At 41.1% G+C, this 22,863-nt stretch overlaps 2 protein-coding genes across 2 annotated transcripts; one reads left to right on the forward strand and one right to left on the reverse strand.

Moving 5' to 3' along the window:
• Window positions 1–1,096: 1,096 nt before the first annotated feature.
• LOC104957681 (DENN domain-containing protein 3-like) lies at window positions 1,097–11,983 on the forward strand. Its single transcript, XM_010785340.1, has 24 exons — window positions 1,097–1,173; window positions 1,338–1,453; window positions 1,638–1,762; window positions 2,014–2,125; window positions 2,340–2,459; window positions 2,568–2,666; window positions 3,063–3,182; window positions 3,641–3,756; window positions 4,110–4,265; window positions 4,356–4,452; window positions 4,570–4,673; window positions 4,798–4,985; window positions 5,083–5,242; window positions 5,438–5,633; window positions 5,768–5,936; window positions 7,031–7,290; window positions 7,399–7,569; window positions 7,811–7,940; window positions 8,397–8,504; window positions 9,095–9,234; window positions 9,602–9,887; window positions 10,171–10,289; window positions 10,651–10,788; window positions 11,172–11,983. The coding sequence occupies exons 1-24, from the start codon at window positions 1,146–1,148 to the stop codon at window positions 11,388–11,390; spliced, it is 3,477 nt and encodes a 1,158-aa protein (XP_010783642.1). The 5' UTR covers window positions 1,097–1,145; the 3' UTR covers window positions 11,391–11,983.
• A 136-nt stretch (window positions 11,984–12,119) lies between these two features.
• Window positions 12,120–21,457, reverse strand: LOC104957693 (ATPase H+/K+ transporting subunit alpha). The gene is made up of 24 exons (XM_010785352.1): window positions 21,292–21,457; window positions 20,914–21,018; window positions 20,131–20,190; window positions 19,705–19,908; window positions 19,427–19,540; window positions 19,147–19,281; window positions 18,685–18,802; window positions 18,311–18,579; window positions 18,006–18,084; window positions 17,760–17,879; window positions 17,416–17,525; window positions 17,139–17,273; window positions 16,768–16,960; window positions 16,013–16,188; window positions 15,794–15,930; window positions 15,450–15,600; window positions 15,005–15,173; window positions 14,530–14,684; window positions 14,161–14,284; window positions 13,700–13,845; window positions 13,427–13,560; window positions 12,930–13,031; window positions 12,629–12,720; window positions 12,120–12,524 (listed from the first exon to the last, which is right to left on the reverse strand). The coding sequence occupies exons 1-24, from the start codon at window positions 21,301–21,303 to the stop codon at window positions 12,496–12,498; spliced, it is 3,069 nt and encodes a 1,022-aa protein (XP_010783654.1). The 5' UTR covers window positions 21,304–21,457; the 3' UTR covers window positions 12,120–12,495.
• Window positions 21,458–22,863: the final 1,406 nt, after the last annotated feature.

Raw genomic sequence — 22,863 nt, forward strand, 5'->3', positions numbered from 1 at the left:
GTCTCCATCATTGCCCACATGTGCGTTGAAGTCTCCCAGCAAGATTAAAGAGTCCCCTTCAGGAGCCCCATACAGGACTCTTTCCAGGGTCTCCAAGAAGGCTGTATACTCTGAACTGCTGTTGGGTGCATAAGCACACACAACAGTCAGAGTTTTCCCCCCCATAACCCGCAGGCGTAGGGAGGCAACCCTCTCGTCCACTGGGGTAGACTCCAACAATGAAGCACCCAACTGGGGACTTGTGAGTATCCCCACACCCGCCCGGCGCCTCACACCTTGAGCAACTCCGGAGAAGAATAGAGTCCAACCCCTATCCAGAAGTAAGGTTCCAGAGACGACGCTGTGCGTAGAGGTGAGCCCAACCAGATCCAACTGGTAACGCTCCACCTCCCGCACAAGCTCGGACTCCTTCCCCCCCAGAGAGGTGACGTTCCACGTCCCCAAAGCCAGCTTCTGCCGCCCGGGGCTGGTCCGTCTAGACCCTCTGCCTTCACTGCCACCCTTCTGGCAGCGCACCCGACCTCATCGCTGTTTCCCGTAGGTGGTGGGCCCGCGGGACGGAGAAGCGGAGGTGTTGCCCACGTTGCCTTTTCGGGCTGTGCCCGGCCGGGCTCCGTGGCAAGCCCGGCCACCAGACGCTCGCTGACGAGTCCCCCTTCTGGGCCTGGCTCCAGAAGGGGACCCCGGGCTTCCTCCGGGCCGGGTATACTCACTTCGTGTGTCGTCTTTCATGAGGTCTTGTGAACCAATCTTAGTCTGGCCCCTTGCCTGAGACCAATTTGCCATGGGAGACCCTACCAGGAACACAAGGTTCCAGACAACACAGCCCCCAGGTTCATCAGGGCACACAAACCTCTCTACCACGGTAAGGTGCTGGTTCTTCAGAGAGGAAAAACAGAATACCGCATTGTTAAAATACAGTATCCATCCACATTCATGGTAATATCTGTATATTCAACAAAAAAAGCAAAAAAGTCTTCATATTAATAATAATAATAAATCATATGTGTCCGAAAGGAACTTGGTTGGATGATTGCTCCCTGGTTTCACTTTATCAATGTTATAATTGTTTTTTGTTTTGTTTTATTTGAGCAGGTGGCATAGGAGAGAGTGAGGATGTCAGTGTACCGAAAGACATCGACCTCATGGCTTTACCCCTACTCTGCTTCCCGGGTATTTTCTTAATATGTCATATTCACACGCTCGCACAAATTTGGTTAAAAAAAGAGATATTTGAATTTGCATGCATGTTGATAGTAGCACAAAAGGGATCATTTGTAAGTGTAGTATATCATGCCTGTGTATTAACACGTAGGATACTTTGTTCCTGTTTCCAGGTGGGCTCCAAGTAACTAATGAGCAGAAAGACGAACAATTCCACTTCCTGGTTTTCACTGATGTCTTTGGCAACAAGACCCATGGAGTAGTAATGCATTGTTACCGACCAATACTGGTACGCTGTACAACATGGAATACTTCCCGAAATACTTCACACATAACAGTTAACCTACAGTAAACGTTGGCAATGTAAACAATGAGCATGTGTCACATAACAGCTTGCCAACATAGAGCAGGTACAGTATATTCAACTGAACTGAAAGCAATTGACTGTTCCTTCTCTTTCTCATGTTTTCCAGGAAGGGAAGTCTATCTTCCAGAACGGAGCTGGGTCCTCTAAGTGTTCTAAGCTTTTCTCTGCCTACGGCATCTGTATCATATCCAAATATCCTTACTTTACTGCAATCAAAGACTGCCTGTCATGGTGAGATACTAACTTTGGTTTATTTAAAGCACTCTTTACTCAGTAAACTGTCAGTAAAACAATGTAGTTAGCTTATTTGTCAATGAGGTAAAGCACTTAGGGATTTGAATTCCCAGCAAGTAACATTGAACATAAAGATCGTAATAAACAGAAACAAAAAAAGTATTCACAGATGTTGCGTGAATTAAATGAGTTTAGCTTTACAATACAAAACTTATGCTAATATCTGTTTGTCCTTTGCTTTTTGTTAGTCTGTTAATCCAGCTGAGAACGTGTCGTTTATCTGACATGGAGGAGAGAGTAAAGGAGTTTGCAGCCAAACTTTCCCTGGTTCCCATTCCCCCTCCTGGACAACTACATTTGGTGCGTATATGTATGTGTGTGTGTTATATTTAGTTAAGTACTGTGGTCCTGTAAACGTTTACCTTCATAATATAATGATCCAGGAGTTTACAGGTTAATATTGCTGATATAATCGATTACTATAGTGTCAGTTGTAGCATACGTTCATTATTTGTTTTCAGTGAATGCAGCCAGATAGAAGAACACAAACTAAAACACTGTGTATGTTTTGCAGATGTTTACCTTGCGTCCTTTGACCATCGTATTACCATCCAGAGAAAACAAAGACCACCCAGCTATAGATTTAGACCTCCATCTGCCTTTCTTCTGCTTCAGGCCACAGCAACTGCTACAGGTACAGAACTACAAACACCTGCTGTGTTAATGTTACTGAAACAAGAGGAAGCTCACATTTGCTCTGTCTCGTTCTCTGTTTGTTGGTTTTTCTGCCCCGTCTCTGCAGGTGCTCTCTTGTCTCCTGCAGGAGCAGCGGGTGGTGTTATTTTCTGCCGATTGGGCAAGACTCACGCTGGTGGCAGAGAGCTTCTTGCTTTTCCTACAGGTCAGAGGAAAATCTGTGTTTGGATATCTGCTAGGGCACAGTGAAATTACTTATGATCTAGAATAGATTGTTATTGAGTTTAACTCATGAATCATATGTATTCAAAATGTCTTAAAGGCTCATGTCTTAAAATCACATGGCTTGTGGATTAAATGAGTAATAGGTCAAGGCTGCAGTTAGAAACCTTACATTATTGACTTCCTGTCAATATTTGATTAAGCAGGTCGTCCTTAACCGTATTTAATTTCGTCTTAATGTACAATAAGATTTTCATTGTCATTTATACACTGTAGTTTATGTGCATATGACTATAAAACTTTGAAATTGAAATTAAATTAAAACTCCATCATTTAATCCTGTGATTCATTAATGTGTCCATCTATGCCTTGCTTCCAGCCTCTGTTGTGGCAGCAGCCATACGTTCCTGTCCTGGCCAGAGGCATGCTGGACTTCCTCATGGCTCCTACTGCCTTCCTTATGGGCTGCCACCTCAGCTACTTTGAAGAGGTTGCTGCTGTGAGTACACAACACCCCTAAATTACCTACAGCTTTCAAAACAGGACAAAGTGTGTCATCAAAGGCAGTAGAAAATGAATAGAATAAGGGGAATGCCGTGTGCCGAATGTACATTAAACCTGCTGATAGCCTGCACATATCCAAGAGCAAATATATCTCTGCTTCAGATTAGATTATAATAGGAATGGGATCTCTATTGGTTCTGCCTCTGGCCTCAAAACAGCTTATTTATAGAAATAGTTGTACAATTAGGAAGTTAATCTACAGCAGGTTTAATACAGTTCAAGTCACTGCTTAGGTAAATACTTTGCATTATGTTTGACTATTATCTGTTGTTGACAAAATATTCCTAGATGGCAGAAAAACCTTAGGTTTAAATATTGCTTATAAGTTTATTAATTGATGGACAAACAAAATGAGGAAAATATTGACTTTATTCTTCTCCTTCCCCCATCAAGGAAACAGATCATCTGATCCTAATTAACATTGACAACGGCAGTGTCTCCACTTCTTGTTCTGAGACTCTGGACCTACCGGAGATTCCCCCGGCCGCTGCAAACTGCTTCACACAGAGGTACTACTGTAACGCCAGTAATAAACTAGTAGCTCAACTACTGCTCATTTCTATAGGTAGTATACACAAGTACAAACAAAACGTGAATTATGATGCTACAGGTGATTTAAACGTGTTCGGATCAGGGGAGCACAGGTTCAAACCCCACTGCAGTCAGCATGTCGTTGTGTCCCTGAGACACTTCACCCCAAATGGCTCCTGTGGGGATTGCCCACAGTATTGAGTATGTAAGTCGCTTTGGATAAAAGCGTCTAACAAGTAACATGTAATGTAATGTATTGATATTTTTATCAAACTTGGCCAGAGATATGAAAGTGTTTCTATTGGTTTATAGTATGAGTTTGTTTTTGCAGGTGTCAGGCCCTGCAGATACATTTTGACCTGCATCAGTGCAACCATGCAAGCTGTTCCGACATCAGTGAGCAGCGTGCTCGGAGGAGAGCGTGGCAACACAACCTCAACCACGACATCCAGAGGATCGCACTGGAACTGATGGTCAACATATTCAGGTTCTTTGTGTGTTTGTGTACTGAGGTCTAACAGGATGGTTAACCCAAACATATTTTTTTTGTTGATAAATACATGTTTCTAAATAACAGGGATGTTAGCTGTCATCTGAACTATGAACATCGAGTGTTTAACAGTCAAGAGTTCCTGAAAACTAGAGAGCCAGCTGAACAGCTGTTTTACAAAACGGTAAACACAAACTTGGTAAAACAAGTGATATTCTTTATGGTTGACAAATCATCTGACATCTCTAAGCAAAATGCTGTGTTGGGCCAGGTGCTTTAAATCAAGGTGTCTGTGTTGCAGGTGTTGGATACACACATCTTCCATTCCTTCCTTAAGGATCGTCTCAACAGGAAAATTGACAACTTTGCTCGAATGGAACTCATCACTCGTTCTGACATGCAGCGGTAAGTCATTGAACCCACTTCATCTGTGTGCAGTGCTCCGTGACCTACAGCCTTGGAAAAATGAGAAATCAACGCATCTTATAAACCGTTTCAACAATCTTAAACATTACTAATTCTGATCTAGGGTGAAAGCTATGGTTAAGGCACCACGCAGACCCACCATGCAGGAGGTTCAAGCCCGTAGAAGAAGTTCTATTGCAGGGAGTAAGCTGAGTAAGAGACTGGGGATGAGCCTCCCTAACCTGGGAGACGACCAAACAATCAGCTTTCAAAGAAACTCACTACTGAGCAGGATCAGCATCCCTGACGCAGGTGAGACTGCAGCAGACGCACAAACTTTTCAAATTAAAGCAGAGCGGCTGGAAAACACTAAACCCTGCTTCTCTGTTTTCCACCCTCTTTGTCATAGTGCTGAGAACTCCTCCTAAACCAACAAAGGTGTTTAAGCTCCCAGATTTCCCAGCCTCTCTGTCCTTCCACTCTGTCCAAGGTTATTACAGTGAGCTGATCCAGCAGCTTGGCAAAGCCATCTTCTCTGTCCAAAATGAGAACTCTTCCCTGCTGGCAAGGTATTTTATTATTCCTTAGGCTCCAACACTGTCATCACCCTTTTAATTCGTACAATCAAGTGTTACCATATTACACTGTTCGTCTATCTGAAATGTTCGTGTTGATTTTACTCTCAGTTCTTGCTCTTCTTCCACAAAATGTTTGGTATTTCTCAAAAGAATTGAGGATTTATTACATCACTTCTCCCTCTGCAGATTCTACTACCTGCGTGGTTTCATTAACACGCTGTACGGGCGGCGGCTGGAGGCTCTGGGTGATTTCCAGAACCTCTACAGGACAGACACCGCCATCTTCCCCACACAGCTGGTCACATGGCTTGTGGACTCGCTGCACCGAGACGAGAGGCAGCAAGCTGACAGGCGGCCTGAACTCAAGAGACTAATCCTTAAGGTCAATTTCAAACACATTACGTTAGATCACATTATTCCCATCTTGTGAAATCGCTTGGCAATATGTTTGCTACTTTGCCTTTTTGTGGTCATAAAGTAGAGAAGATGCACATGCTTTTGTCTCTCATCTATCAGGTGAAGACAGACAGTGAGAAGCTGTTGGTGCAGCCTGATGAACACGTCAAGAAGTTTAAGCTTCCCCTACACACTCTGCATCTGGAGGAGTTTGTGCGTTGCATTCAAGAGTGCGGGATTGTTAAAGATGTAGCAACTATACACCGGTTATTTGACGCACTCAGTGATGGTAAGTAAGGACAGGCAGCATGATGTGTGTTAAGACATCCCCTTTGATAATTGACATTTAATGAATTGTATAGCTATTTCAAATATCAAACCTCAGACTTACAAATGCTGTATTTCGCCCAAAGCAGTGTAAGTTAAGGCGAAGTGCAACAAATTCATTCGAAATACATAGTGGAAAATAAGTAAACCTTGAAGGCATTTTGTTTGTTTTGATGGTGGACACATAAGTTATTATATAGTAATTATAATTTTTTTTTACACCAGCCTCACATGACGATATATCGATTACAGCTCTTCTCTCAAGCAGATGTTAGATGATCTTTTGCAATGATTTAATGCTTTGTACGCGTGAAGTACAACTTGTGCCGCACAGTGCCTGACACACACACACACACACACACACACACACACACACACACAAATAAGTCCTGCCACACATGCATAAACGCAAAAACAAGTGTCCAACTGAAGTGAAGGAGATTAATATTTTTATATATGTTTTGTAGACAAATAAAGTGAATGTATGTTTACCTATTAATCAGACTTTAAACTCTTGTTGTAATCAGTGTCAGGAAAATGAAAAATGTCTTAAAATGAATTTTAAAAATGTGACGGACAATTACCACCGGACTCTGTAGGTGCCCTCAGCGTTATAGACATTTAAGAGTCTTTCAGGCCATTGTTTTGGTTAGACAATCCACTACTTTACTACTTTAGTTCACCACTCCTATAACCTTTTTTTGGCCAAACCAGGCAGTGGTGGAAAAGGATTACGACTTAAAGTTGTTAGCTTAAAGTGTGATACTCCACGGACCAATTAGCTCCTTCACACAAAGTCTTTGAACTCATCATGCATGGCTAGATAGACAACAAAAGCAGACCTTTCTGTTACATGGCTGAAGAACAAACACTTTGTGAATTCAGATAATCATTAGTAACATATGAAGAACAATGATAGGCTTTAATTAAAAAAAAAAAAAAAAAAAAAAAATTTGTGCATGTGGTTTAATGTACATATTTTCAGCTTGCATTTTCACATGTTTTCCCCCCTCAATGTATCAACATGTCTTTGTCTTGTATGTGTTTGTGTCCCAGGCGAGCCAAAGCGGGTGGAGCCGGATCTGTTCAAAGTCTTTTACAACTTCTGGAAGGAGATGGAGGGCCAGGCACAAGACGTTGACTTGCCCTCTGAGGTCATAGACCATCTTGACAATAGCGAGTGCGTCTACAAGTTGTCGTCGTGTATCAAGACCTCCCATGGCGTCGGTAAAATTGCCATGACTCAGAAACGTCTCTTCTTGCTGTCCGTGGGAAGACTAGGATTCCTGGAAATAGCAAAGTTCAGAGACATAGAGGTCAAGGGTCTTTAAACCGTCTTTTCTGAAATCATGTTGTCTGTTGAACTTTCATTTCAATCTCCTGCAATTGTATTTAAATAAATGACTCCCGCTATCTTTTTGCAGGATGTGAAGATTTCCTCAGCTCCGTTTCTACTTGTTCGTATTCCTTCCCTCCGTATTAAGACCTCTGGTAAGCTAGAGGTGTTTGAGGCTAATCTAAAGACGGAGACCGAACTCTGGAACCTCATGGTGAAAGAGATGTGGGCCGGACGCAGGATGGCCGACCAGCACAAGGTATAAAAAAGGTTGATGCACACCACTTTAATAATGAATTCTTCTAAAAACCAACAAGAAAAGTATGTATGCGTCAGCCAACAGTGCAGTTTCACAGGTCAAATACTCTGCACGAAAGAAATGTGGTTGACAAATAATGCAAAACCATACATGTCACATATATTATATGATGACTACAGCAGTGATTTAGTTACTTGTTACTAGATTATGTTAACATATGTTTTATTTATTTTCTCTTCAGGACCCTCAGTACATGACTCAGGCTCTGACCAATGTCCTGTTAATAGATGCTGTCATGGGCTGCCTGCAGACACAGAGGTCCATCATTGCTGCCTCAAAGCTGGCCTACTTCGATAAGATCAAATATGAAGGTCTGGGCTCACTCTTGTTATACACAGAAATAAATAGTATATAACTTATACGTATTTTTATAGACATTTGGGTTAAAACTCAGCATTATCATATAAAGAATTTATTGGATTGGTCACTATAAAATGGCAGACGATAATGCAGAAAACGTTGCCTATTAGCCAAAGGTTGGAACATACCAAAGCTCAAAGATATTCAGTTTACTATCTTATACCAAGTAGAGCATTAAGTCATCACTATTTAGAATCTGGTACTAGAACATATTTAACAGTTTTGCTTATTAAAACATAATTGAATATTAAAATAATTAGAGTTAGATAATATGCGGTGCTTTACTTGATTGATTAATCATCAAATAGTTTTAGCTATAAATCTTTGTTCTTTCTAACATTATGGTTCGATAATCCTTTCCACCGACCCTTCATTGTCATTCATTAATTGTGTTTGTCTCTGACCAGTACCCATGATGGTGCCTAAAACTACCTCAGAGACCCTCAAACACAAGATCAACCCCTCACTGGACCTGGCCGAACCACAGACTGTTCATGTGCTGCTTTATACACCAGGTACTATGTGGAGCTATTTACAGAGTGTATGATTAGGACTTAATTGTATGCGTCTTACTTTCAAAGTTGTTTGTCTCCCCTTTCGTCTTATCAATGATCTTATATGTCCTTTAAAGTTGAGAGCAACAAAGAAGTTTCTGTGTAATGGTAATGAGTTCAGTGCTGTTCATGTGTGTAAATGTTTGTGAGGCAGCAGATGCTCCAGTGAAAACTCTCCGCATAACCGGATTAGTCTTGTTGGGGAGAGTATTAGCAGGCAGGATAATGGCGACCTTGTAGTCGCTCATTTGTCTCACTGTGACAGAGAACAAAAACAACTGGAGGCTACTGGACCCAACTGAGTTCAAATCAATATAGAGGATAACAAACAAGATGTTAAGAAGTGTGTGACTCACGCTGGGATATAGAGTGTGTATTGATCTGTTTTTGTTTCTTTCAAAGTCCCTGTCAATAAGAACATTTAATTAGTTAGTGTAAAAAAAACAGGGGTCCTCATTTATCCACCCTGCTTTGCAATGTTTTTACTGCATGCACTCGGCTTCCACTATTCACTTGTCCCATGCTCGTTCACACTTTGTCACTTACTCCAGGTCAGTTGACTTGCAATGACTCGGCGGCTGAGATGAACCCCAAACTGTGGGTGGCTCTCAGTGGGGGCAGAGTGGTGGTGTTTGATGCAGCTAGCTGGTCCATGCTGCAGGACTGCATCCAGGTCGGAGAGACGCAGCTGGTGAGAGCACACAAGCTGTACTCTATTGCAGCAACATTTCTTTAAAAGAAACTCCATCAACTTTATATGTAGAATATCAACTTGTAGGAAAGTTGTATACATTGGTGGAGTAATCTTTTGAACTTAATGTCACATAAATTAAGTTCAAAAGATTACTCCACCAATGTATACAACTTCCCTGCATGCATGTGATTGGATTGTTCTGTAAAAACAAATCTTTTCTTTGTGTTTTACCAAGTTAGTTCTTCTTTCTGCTAAAAGTCGCTTTAAGACAGTTGTACATAAAGTAAAGTTATACATAATCCATTAAATATACTGTCTGTTAGTTTGTTTAGGGAAATGATTCCGGTTTTCCTCTCCTATGTAGAACTGCATGTTGGGATTTGTCCAGGAGCAGGTGTGGATTGGCTCTCAGGACTCTGTGATCTACATCATTGACACTCACAGCATGTCCTGCAACAAACAGCTGACTGAACACAGACATGAAGTGACTGGACTGACGGTGGACCACAGAGATGTTCAGATGTACTCCTGCAGCAGTGATGGGACGGTCCTGCAGTGGGACTCAGCCAGTCTCAAAGTGAAGCGACAGATACACGTCAGCTGCGACCGTCTGTCCTCCATACAGATCTATGATGGCACATTGTGGTGCTGTGAGTGCACACCTTTCCATTTTTCTTTCTGATGAGTTGTTATTGCTTCTTTCAACTCAAACTCAAGGAACACTAACTGCCCTCCACTGAAAGCCACATTGGCTGAATGATTCCTGTTAGCTCTATGTGGCTTTTAATGTTCCTCTTTAATATAACAGTGACACTCATTCTATTGTGTAAACTACATGCCAACTATAAAACCTGCATCCCTCTCTGAGCATACCTGTGCTTTCGAAATGCGACATTCAAGCAAAAAAGTGAACGTGTGTCCGTGTATTCACAGGTTGTGACGATAGCATTGTGGAACTGAAAAAGAATGGGACACCACAAAGAAGAATGGCACTTCCTGACGACTTACTGAGCATGCCCAGTATCTTCAGCAGCTTCGTCCTCATCCCAGAGGTGACTTGGCAGTCCTCAGAAATAATGTTGATCAGTTAAGCAAATTAGCAGCCAACAACAAATCAATGATGCATGCCAGCACTTAACAGTTCATAGTTTATAAAGCACTGGACCCTATTGTGTTGTAATGTAGCTGGGTCAGCTGAAACTAAGGTATTAAGGTTTTTACCCACAACCTTTTACCACTTGAATATGAAAATAAAACCATATAATAATGTATCTTGCTGCTTGATGTTAGTATGCATAGAATATTGCTGGCCACAGATAAAAGGCTTTTTGTCTCTGTTTGACATTTCTAAAAACGTTTTACATTTCTAAAAGTCAAAGTGTGACCTCCCTAGTTTCTCTGTGTGTGTTCCAGCGAGGTCAGTTGTGGACGGGCTGTTCAGACTCAGGCGAGCTGATTCTCTGGCACACTAACAACCACAGACGTCCATTCAAGAGAATCTCCCTGCCAGGCTGTTCAGGAGTCACCTGTATGATCCAAGTCAAGGACCAGGTAGGCTACAACACCTCATGTGGCAAAAACTAACTAACTTGTTTGTATACGAATTGTGTGTTGAACACTTCCTGTTATTTTGTGGTTCATGGAAACAGAACGCAGACACACTTTTTGAGGAAGCAAAATTGAATCACCTTAAATGTGATTCATTTGTTTGATGCAAATAGGTTAAAGTGAAATATCTGTCAATGAAGAACAGACATGCGTATTGGAAAGTATTCTTCTATCAGGAAAGGTGGTGGTCGTAATTTGTTAGGGTAAATGTTAACTGACACACTTTTTTGTCTGAGGTGTGGATTCTTCACTTTTAATCTTTTTTTCCTTCTTCTGCCATCCTTTATTCCCTGCTCCCTTTCCTTTATGCCCGCTCCTCCCCTCAGATCTGGGTGGGCTGTCGTGCCTGGAGCGGTATCGGGGGTAAGTGTGAGGATCAACCGAGAAGTCAGGTGTTGGTGATGGACGCTGAGAGCCATACTGTGGCGAAGGAGCTAAAGGCCCACTCAGACAGCATCCAGACGCTCTGCTCTGCTGAGGACCGCTACGTCCTGAGCGGCTCCGCACGACGCGACGGCAAGATAGCCATCTGGAAAGTCGAGTAAAAGCAGAGATAGAGTGGGAGAGGAAAGAGGAACACATGTAAGGAGTGAGCACTTGCACAACATTAGGTTAATGTGCGCAACTAAAGCCCACCCAGATATTAGAATTCCAGAAAGTGTTGAACTCTTACAGACCAGATCATCCTGTGGGTGTCGTAGAGCACGTGTGTAGACAGGGTACAATGGTGAAGAGAGAAAATAAATGAATAGAGGTGCAGAGAAAAGTGATTTTCTTAGTTTAGCTGGAATATCATTTTTTTGCCATATTTAAATGGTAATTTCATTTTTATGCTGGTAATTAAAATACAAAAATGTGTGAATGCAGAAGAGAGCTGTTAAACATATATGTTGTGGTTGTCATTAAGATGTTGTTTCTTACACTGGACTATGAAGAGCAGATCTTCATCTTCTTTGAAACAAACCTTCAATGAAATGTGAAAAAGGTCAATTTGATGAATAAGGATGTGGTTTTAAAAGCTTCATTTTGTCTGCATGTCAAAAGCAGCAATATTGAAATGCTTTAATGATTATTATTCATGTTTCTTAACCAATAATATAATAAATACCATTCCAGGTATTATCATGTACTGTTGGTTTTTGTATGAGCCTTCAGTTCTGTAGGTGGCTCACTTTCCTCCATACAGATGCAGCCTCTTGTTCCACTGTCTATGTTAGAAAGTGATCTCTCTGGCTACCGCTCAACTATCGACACATGCTTTCATTTATAGAGTTGAAATTCCATAATGAACAGTCAAATATCAAATGCAAACTAAAAGTCTGACTAACGATACAATCTTTTGACAAAACATGAACTAAAACAAACAAAGGACTTTTTTTGAGGACATCATTAATATTCTTTTATTAGTACAAACACAATGCAGCCACAGTCAAAGAGCTGGAACATAACACACCTGTGAGTTATTCATTTACAAATTATAGGTAGTTATTACATTTTTACTTTGGTAAAGGAATTAAGGCAGACAAATATGAACGTGATACATATGCCACAAAGTAATATAGATGTCTGATCCATGGTCTGCAGCATGAGGGATGCTTTGATGCATGTGAATGGATGGATCACAGGATGAATTGAAGGGCCTCTCTGGTTTTAGTAGTATAATTCCTGATCCCACCAACCTGAGGGATTCAACACAATACATTATTACATACAATAAAGGCAAAGCTGTTATTGATTGATAACAAATGGGTGATTTTTAGTCAGAAGGATATTCTTGGCTTACTTCCTGGATGTCTTCTGACTCCTAACTTCCTGATCTCATCATAGACAAAGATTAAAATACCATATGGAACAGGAACAAACCACCACTGGACTCTGGGGAAGAAAACACAACATGTAACATTAGAGTCCACAGGCTAGAGCTTTATATTAAATATAGAAATGATTAATAACGGGTGAGCTTCACTACCGACTGAAGCTGAATTAATGATGTATAAATTAAAATGTATGTGCTCAGAATTCCAAACATACAGACGTTTCCTTTAAATCCAGTCTGAGCTTTGAATCGAGGTGTTTGCCTTTACCTGATTGGCATGAAATTGAAGATGTTGGGCATCCCAGGGCAGTAACATAGCAGATTACCCAGAAGGAGCTGGAAGACTATGGCAGAGACAAGGACTTTGTTCCTGCACAAATAAAGACGATAAACATCAAACACCAAACAAAGCGTATTATAACATTTGAAAAGAACTGAAATGTATTACACTGACATTTATAAACTATTTATAAATCGATATATAAGATTTGCGCCGTTTGTTTGTATCTGGTTGCTGACTAGTTGTTTTAATTAAATGACTGCAAGACTAGTGACAGGTGTGAACATCTTTGAATATTTCCTGAAGGCTGTGTGTCACGTTGTTCTTCTATTCTCCATTCTGAGGGTAACTGTGTGAATGCAGCATAACCTTTGGTGATGTTTATGTCAACACCATACAGCCAGAGAATCAACCCCCTACATTTAAAGCTATATTTTTTTCAAATGTTTTACATTATGCCATTATGGGAATGGGGCTTTACTGACCTGAAGAAACCTTGTGTGAACACAGAGAGACGTCGAGTCTTTCTGATCAGCACATCAGAGATCTGACAGATCTCTATGCTCACGAAAAACACAGTGTAGCACGTAAACTGCTGGTACAACCTCTGATTGAAGGTCTGGAAGCAGAGGTCACAAAGGAGGGAGTTATTTGGTTACTCAGATATTCCCTTAAACCAATCACTTTCTTTTGGATTAACATATGGGACAAAATGTGCCCAACTGTTGTTAGAATAACTAATAAGTGTATTTACTAACCCATTCCTGTCCATAGCTGTCCTGCATGTCTTGAAAGTGAATGTTCTCCCAGTGTGCACGCAGGCCGATACACACAAGTGGATACCAGCCCTCCTGCGCCATGGCTGCAAAATAATCTGTAAAACCTGCAAAAGACTGTATGGCTCCTATAAATCAAAAGACAAAGAATACATGGAAGAATGGGTCAATAATGTTCACTTGGCAGGGGTAGTGACTTGTGAGTGCACTCTCTAACAGGTAAAGTACTATATGCTTTATTGTTCAAGGGTACAAAATAGCATGTCTACTTAAAAGGAATCTGTTCCTCGACAGTTTGAAGTAAAATATTAAATTTAAAGTTACTGAATTAAGAGCAACACACACACACACACACACACACACACACACACACACACACACACACACACACACACACACACACACACACACACACACACACACACACACACACACAGTCTCACCAATCTGGAAGTATGAGTACACAGCCAGGGATTCGTTTACTAGACGATCACGACGAGGGTTCCTGGGCTTTAAGTTCATGATGTCGCTCTCTGCTTTCTCATATGCCAGAGAGACAGAGGGGTACTACAGGAGGGACATTCATAAATAAACAATATATCACACTACAGCAGATACAAGAGTAAGGAAGCTTATGATGCTTTAATTGACTTTAAAGGTCACTTAATCATGGTCATTTTTGAAAATACAATCAAGCTAAAGACATCATCTTTAATACAAATCAATTGCCAGTGAGATGACAACCAGAGTAATAACCATAAATAAGAAATTAGTTTTCTTGCTGAACTGGCCCTAATTACATAATTACTCACAATGTCGGTGGCGAGTTCGATGAAGAGAATAGTGATACAGCCGAGAGGAAGAGGCACGCTGCAGGTGATGTAGATCAGATATGGGGTCAGCTCAGGAATGTTCTTAGTAAGTGTGTAGGCAATGGACTTCTTCAGGTTGTCAAAGATAAGACGGCCTGCACACACAAACACACCTCAATAATACAGCTCAATATCTTTGAATTTACGAAATGCTCATTATTCAGCATATAGCATACTTTTACTTGTACTCTTACTGTGTATAGTAACCAAAAAGGTAATAAAATGTGTAAACAACAGTTTTAGGTGCTGGCCCTATAAGGCAATCTCTTCGAGTACTTTCACTTTTAATCTATTTTTCAGGTCAGATACATTGAAAATAAAAGAGACTTCTGTCAACAGAGACAGGTGTGATAATATCCCCCATGTTTGACCACCATTTTGGTGAAATCACAGATTCTTCTCCTCTTAGTCTCACCCTGCTCCACTCCAGTGACAATGGAGGCAAAGTTGTCGTCCAACAGGATCATGTCTGCGGCGTTCTTGGCAGCGTCGGACCCTGCGATCCCCATGGCGACACCAATATCAGCTTTCTTAAGAGCCGGAGAGTCGTTCACACCATCACCTGTCACAGCGACAATAGAGCCCTGGGGGGATAAAAGATATTAAAAACATCTGAGAATGTGATCTGATCATACACGCTGGATATGAATACATGCAAACCAATTTCTTCCCCTGCAGCTTTCTCATACACAATCCTCCCAGGAAACCATATTGAAATCAGATGTTGGCTTTATAGTGTCTATACATACATACAGTATGTAGGAAACTGGCTTTGGTGATCTTTTTTTAATTATGAAATACATTGCATTGAGGTATATGTAGTAAGGTGAGGTGTGTGTGTGCTTTTTCTTTGTATTTACCAGTCGTTGACAGCTCTCCACAATAATCAGTTTCTGCTGAGGGGATGTTCTTGCAAACACCATCTCAGGATGGTTTCGCAGAGCTTCATCCAGTTCCTCACTGCTCATGTCCTTCAGCTGACCCCCACTGATCACACAGGCACGGGCGTCCCTGCACACACACACAGTGACGCACAGTTACATATGATATGGACAAAGGCATGCATTCCAACAATCCAGTGCATCTCTTGTGACTCTTTGAAGGACAATGATGCCAGACACTGTAGTCATGTGTAGTTATCACACAATAAAAAATAAACATTACACTGCATTAGACAGAAAGGCAATAGGTAGTTTGCAAATACCTCTTGTTGACTTGTTCCACAGGTATGCGCTTCCTCTGGGCAATGTCTTCCACAGTTTCACTTCCTTCTGTGATGATACCAACGTTAGCTGCTATGGCCCTTGCTGTGATTGGATGATCTCCAGTCACCATCACAACCTGAAGTCAAAAAGCAGTCTCATTTAAAATAAATATCTAAACCAACAAGCCGTGTACAGTATGCGGGGCGATTTGGACATACCCTGATGCCAGCGGTACGACATTTCATCACAGCACCAGGCACAGTGGCTCGAGGCGGGTCAATCATTGAGATGAGACCAGCGAAGCACAATCCTGACGTGGGGAAATTCATCTCATCTGCGTCAAATCGATAGCCACGAGGAACTTCCTTCTCACTCAGATAGAGATGACAAAAACCTACAGCAGGAGTGGAAAGAAGAAACAGCAGAACAAAAAAGGAATTTAACTAATATAAGTTTCCACAAAGGAGAAGAAGTCTAATGAATTTGGTATTGCTACTCAAATAAATGGTACAAATATAACCTACGTGTGTATTGAGTGTATTGTGTAACCTCAAATAGACTTTTTCCCGATACAATGTTTAACAAAAGGTAGATGACAGTTTTGGCATACAATTTTCCACAGGCCAGCTGTTAAGGTATAACATATAGAGATATGTATATTGTATGACTCCATGTATTACTGTGTATCATATTGTTTATTTAAGTAGCTGTGTTCATTGGGTAGCGCTGTGCGCATGATTGTTGTGATGTCACTACCAGGGGTATAAGACAGTTAGAGTCACACCCCTTCTTTGCCAGTTCTCATGTCTCTTGACCTGTGTGCTTCAAATAAACAACACCGAGATGAATGGCTAAACTTGAACTGTGAGAATAGTCACCTTTCCGCTGCAGATAGACAAACGGTATACGTTTACTCTGCTAACACCAGCCACATGACTAGGCTACATTAGGGTTGAATGAAGGACTCTCTTACCCAGGACTCGCTCTCCCAGTCCTCCCAGGTCCATGTAAGCGGTCTGAAACGCTTCGCTCCACTGCTCATCCAGTGGCAGCTCCTGTCCTTTTATCAAAATGGTGGAGCAGCGCTCTAAGATACGTTCAGGTGCTCCCTTCATCACCAACAGGTAGCGAAGGTCCAGAGGATCATCCAGTTCATGGATAGATAGCTGGATAGAAAGGGGGTTGATAGAAGCTGAATACAAAGATCCACCACAAATCACCACATTATCAAAGTAGGACAAACCTAAATGATAGTATTAAAAAATGAAAAAATGATCTCCTGGCTAATCTTCTTGTTGACCAATGTAGTAATTGATTAAATATGACACCAGGCCCTGCTCCCACCTGGAACTTGTTGGTGGAGTTGAAGGGCACTTCCACTGCCTTCTTGAAGCGATCACGGTATTCCATAACGTTTCCTACAGAGAGCTCGGTAAACTTCAGCAGAGCGGTCTCTGAAGCATCTCCTACCACCAGCCTCTGTGAGAGATCATACAAGTTTCAACAAAAAACAAACAATAGAAGCCAAACAGCAATATAGAGTACTAAAGCTAGAGCTTAATTGATGTATATTTAGCACACATCGATGTGGACAGCAACATTATAAATTTCACACTTTTACCTTAGGAACAGGCAAGCCTTCCTGATCTGGTCTGAATGTGGCTCTGTTACACAGGGTGGCCACTCTCGCCAGTGAACGCCATGTTTCTGAAGACTGGTCAAAACTCTTACCTGGAAACCACACAATCACATCATTATTAAAATATTACTATTGTGTTAATTAATATGAACTTTTAAACCTCACTGACACAACCTTTTGGCACACTGAGGTTATCCACATTTGAAATGCATGTTGTAGTTGAAATAACAAACCTATGTGACATTATAAATTGCTCAAATAAACAGCATTGGTTGATTTAAAATGAAATGCTTTTAACAATAACAAGTTTTATTGAATGTGTGTACCTGACTGATCTTCAGTGGTGTCAGCGGCGTGGACGTGGTTGTCGAACCAAAGGTGAGCTACAGTCATCCTGTTCTGAGTCAGGGTCCCCGTCTTATCAGAACAGATCACTGAAGTGGAGCCTAAACACACAAACAGTTTAAAAAAGGTTACATACAGTATATGTACCTACATTCATGCTGGATTGTCTTAATATAGAGCACATTCCCTTCATTTCTATATGACCCTGAACAGAACAATATACTAACCTAATGTCTCCACAGCCTCCAAGTTCTTCACAACGCAATTCTTCCTGGCAAGTCGTTTCGCAGTGAGAGACAGACATACCTGTTGACAAAGACTCAGGCTGTTAGAGAAAAAGCCTACAGCAGACACTAAGAAACAAATATTCATACGTTTGCATACTATTGACTAATAAACAAAGCTAGGTTTTTCTTGCTGCCATCAACATCCAATAGGATAATTCGTTCAGTCGAGATCTGATATTATAGAGAAATAATGGACGCTAAACACAATAGATCTATAGAAATTGACATTTGTTGCAGCGACTCACAGTAACTGTAGCAAGTAGCCCCTCTGGCACATAAGCCACCACGATAGCCATGAAGAAGATCATAGCTTCTAGGAAGGCGTATCCAATGAACATGGCAACCACAAAGAAGGTAAACCCAAAAAAGATTGCGAGTCCGGCAATGATGTCAACAAAATGTTCAATTTCTATGGCAATGGGTGTCTTCTCGTTACCCACGCCGCTCGCCAAGGTGGCAATCCGACCAATGATGGTACGGTCACCTGTGCTAATGATCATACCTGTGGCTATACCTAGAGAGCAGAGGAGAAAGAAGTGGCTCATGATCACAAACAAATGACTGAATAGATTATGCCAGTCAAAGGTTTCATATGTTAAGTATGCACTGTTTATTGTACCTTCCATACAGGTTGTAGAGAAGAAAGCAATGTTTTTGGTCTCCAGTGGATTCTCATGAGTGCACTCTGGAGACCTGCTTTGTGGTTCAGACTCTCCTGTCAAGGATGAGTTGTCCACCTGGCACAGAGAGTTAATTCATTAAAGTCTCATTACATGTCCATGAAAAAAAATGGGTAGTAAGGGAGGATGTCTGGTTATGGTTCGGCCACACCTACTTCTCAAATATGGCACAATTCAAAATAAGTAATTTTGTCTGTATTCCGGGTATTCAAATTGTTACTCCAGCTGGCCTCATATGCTGTTAAATACTATAGTCATTACAGTAAGACAATTTACAAAACTGATTTTATGTGGACCCAATAATGAAAAACACAACAACGTCTGGGCCTAAGCTTGCCTCATGTCATATTACAGTAGTCCATATGTACGTATGTTATACAGAATATGTGTGTGAGATCTACCTTGCAGGCCTGACTAGTGATGATGCGAATGTCAGCAGGGATTCCGTCTCCTCCTTTGATCTCCACCATATCCCCCACCACCAACTGGTATGCGTTGATCACGTTTTTCTGACCATCACGGATCACAACGGCTTGCTATTTGTCAGATTTGGAGAAAATCAGCAAAGATGAAGGCACATGAACACATGAAGAAAAGACACAGGGTGAGAGAGATGGAAACAAGTAAAGGATAAAGATAAAAACACATATATATATCATTTTCCGTTACAGTGCAACTAACCTGTGGCACCAGATTCTTGAAGCTGGCAATGATGTTAGTACTCTTGAACTCTTGGTAGTAACCAAAGCAACCAGTCACCACAACGACAGCAATGAGGACGACAGCCAAGTACAGCTAGGGTGAGAAAGAAGATGTTACCATAAAAACAGGTACCTGGTACTGTTTCAAATCAATGTACTCTTTTTATTTGTCTCTTTCTCTATGTCCCCCTCCTGCTCAACGCAATCCACAGATGTATTACTTTTCTAAAATAAATCTAAAATAAAAACATAACTCACATTGTCAAAGCAGTTGACGTTCCCTTTTGCAAATTCGATCCCAAAGGCAATAGAGCAGATGCAGGCTGCGACCCACATCAGACACTGCAGCCCTCCAGCCAGCTGCCTGGCAAACTTCACATACTCTGGAGTTCCTTTGGGAGGCTTCAATTCATTAGGACCATCTCTCTCAAAGACTTGAGCGGCGAAGGTGGAGGTCAGACCCTGGGGATGGAAAACATAAAAAACAAGTATGCTTAGTTTAGGAATACACAAAACAAATGAGCTTGGACACATCATTCTCTTTGAACCTAAGGACCCACACAGGGGGAAAAAATGGAGTAGGATATAAAGATAAAACAAAATAAGTGTATAAGGGAGGATAAAGTTTATGAAATAGAAACTGACATACATTAGAGAAAAAGTATTTCAGAAGAAATGTCTTACCTTGGTAACGCTAGTGTTGTACCTCATTTCCAGTTCATCAATTGTAATCTGATGGTCGTCCTGCAGGAGGAGACATATTGCTTCATTAATTCAGAGCAAACATGTGATGTTTAATAGCTGGCTGGTTGTAATGTGGAGGTTATAATTGCAGAAAGGTTAAGGTAAATGGTAAATGGACTGCAGTTATAAAGCGCTTTCCCAGTCTTTGCAACTACTACTAGTGATTTTATATGTACAAGTCAACATTCACTAATTCACAAACGTTCATACATAGAGGCTGCCACCTGCTCAGGGAGACCACACATTCACGCACCATTGGCCATTGCCTTTGTGCCTGTAGCCATCAGGCTGCACAATCAAGGGCTAACCATGTAACCCATCAAAAGTAACCTATACTTTACAAAATCTGCACTGTTTGTACAAATGACTGTAACCTGCACTCGCTTCTGCACACTTAGATGTAAATATTTAACCAGAAGAACCCAAATATGTATCTATGTTCATTCAACTGGTCAACGTTGACCTTGATATCTTGTTTTAACAGTTATATCATTTTTTTTTAAATCAATTTTTTTACTAATCTCTACTGTCCTGTTTTTCATTCTCACTCTGTTGCTGTTTTAATTCCTGAATTTACCCACGGGGATAAATAAAGGTCCATCTTATCGTCTCTTATCTTATACCAGCGAGAGGAATGAGGGGTTAAGTATCTCTCCCCCTGAGCCATGCCGACCCTGCCTATTCTCATGACTGTGCAGCCCTGAGGCTTCTCTCTTTACTTACTATATCGATTTCTTTCTTCATGCCCTCCATTTTCTCCTTCTTATTCACTTTTTTCTTCTTCTTCTTCTCCGTATCTCCATCCATCTCGAACATGTCGTAAGTGTCCTGATGGCAGAAAATGATTTGCAAAGTGTTTACATAATTACACAATTGACAGACTGGAGTGCAAGAGTGATCCTCTTTCATTATTATATTAAATTATTGAAAGTATACCTGTATAAAAACAAACACCTTATACAATTCAAATGTTATATATTAAACATGAATTAGGTAGTGTATAAAAACAGAGATATAAAATAAAAAAGTAATACTAAAGTCTACCCAAAATCCCAACAAATAATGAAAAAAAAGTGAACAGTCATGTACAGGGTTGTCTACCTTTTTACTCATGGTTGCACGTGTGTTATGGGAATGCTCTCCTAAATCAATGGAGGTCCAGAGCACTCGATCCTTTTTCTTGTCCCCCGAAATGTTGAGTGTCAGCCAGGGTCCAGTCTCAAACACACACCCGTTTCTCTCACTCTCTCTCTCACACACACACACGTACACTATGGTCAGAACCAGGAAAGTTTTTTTCTGGAAAAGCCTTTTATACAAAACAACTCCCTTTTTTATAAGCACATGCGCACACATGTATGTTTAAACACGCATTTTAATACGACTACCTGCGTAATATGGTACTTCAGGTAGCAACAATGTCACCCCTAGGCAGGTCACACACACATACACACAAATACACTCATATCATAAGCTACGCAGGTATCTCTTATCTCCCTTCTGCACGTTTCTTTTCATGATAAACTGATTGGAGTAAAGAGCAGAAGAAAAGTGAAGGTTAAACCAGACCAATGTCGTTCCTACCAGTCTCCGTGACATTAAACTGCATCCAGAACTAAATGCTGCACTATACACACTGCTGGCCAACGAGTCATTCTGGGGGTCGACATTTGATTGATTGCCTGGACACAGTAGCCTAAGCATTAACTGAAAATAGCTGGCTTTGCGTGTCCAGGGAAACTTAGCCATCTTTTCTTCTGCCATAAAGCTAAGACCTGGTGGTCGATTGTACCCAAAGAAAAAGACAAGTGAAACTAAAACAGGATGCACAATTCACAGCCTGAAACCTGTTGCACAGGCCAGACAGTTGCATGTCCTGCTGCACTAAATAGCTACATTCAAAGGGAAAAGACATCACAGAGAAAATAGCCTCCAGCAGTCACAATCCCTCCCACATCAGCAGAGCTACAACAGGTAGCATCAACCACAGAGGCAAGCTAATGGTGTCAGCAAGCATGTCTACTGTTGTTTTTGCCTCCTGCAGTTTGAGTGGCACAGTGACTGTCACTGTTTAATAAGCACTCCTGTCCCCACATTTTTACCCTTTGTCAGTTTCTGAGTTTTTCTTATGGGGACTTTTGGATTAGTGTTACTTTTGTTTTTAATCGCAACAAAACCACAAAACACAAAGACCTAAATGGTTTATGTTTTTTTTAAATCAAGAACACACTGGTTCACTGACATTCAAGATCAACACCAACCTGTTCTGGCTGAGGGTCATTCTATCAGATATGCGTCAGCTAGCATGCTGTCTATATATCAATAACCTCTGACAAAGGACCATTACACTTGTAGAGGTTAAAAAAGGCACACTGTTGCAGCTCCAGTAGCAGATACTTCATAACATAATCATTGATATTACCTACTAGGAATATCCACCCAAACATACACTTACAGCCATCTTGATACTATAAGCAAGGCAAATCCTTCCTGTGGGGACTCCAAGTAAGAAATGCATTGTTTTACATCCTGTTTCATTATGCTATTCTTTATTGAAAAAGAAAAGTCAAAATTAAGATAAGGTCACCCTGTCCCTTGACTTTTCCTGCCCAGAACATGTTGCATGCTGGGTAAACAAGACCCAGGTACGATAAGTTGTGTTTAAGTGAGTCA

The sequence above is a fragment of the Notothenia coriiceps genome, unplaced genomic scaffold, assembly GCF_000735185.1.
Source record: "Notothenia coriiceps isolate Sejong01 unplaced genomic scaffold, NC01 NC01_scaffold00000880, whole genome shotgun sequence".
NCBI classification, from domain to species: Eukaryota; Metazoa; Chordata; class Actinopteri; order Perciformes; family Nototheniidae; genus Notothenia; species Notothenia coriiceps.

What these genes read in the sequence shown, in the direction of transcription:
- LOC104957681 (XM_010785340.1), top strand. Translation starts at nt 1,146, where the DNA reads ATGGCTTTACCCCTACTCTGCTTCCCGG. An exon ending in GGCCACAGCAACTGCTACAG is followed by an intron (nt 2,460 to 2,567) that starts GTACAGAACTAC and finishes CCGTCTCTGCAG; the next exon opens with GTGCTCTCTTGTCTCCTGCA. An exon ending in CAAAGTTCAGAGACATAGAG is followed by an intron (nt 7,291 to 7,398) that starts GTCAAGGGTCTT and finishes ATCTTTTTGCAG; the next exon opens with GATGTGAAGATTTCCTCAGC.
- LOC104957693 (XM_010785352.1), bottom strand. An exon ending in ACTGGGAGAGCGAGTCCTGG is followed by an intron (nt 16,189 to 16,767) that starts GTAAGAGAGTCC and finishes CTCCTGCTGTAG; the next exon opens with GTTTTTGTCATCTCTATCTG. An exon ending in ACAGCTATGGACAGGAATGG is followed by an intron (nt 13,561 to 13,699) that starts GTTAGTAAATAC and finishes CTCTGCTTCCAG; the next exon opens with ACCTTCAATCAGAGGTTGTA.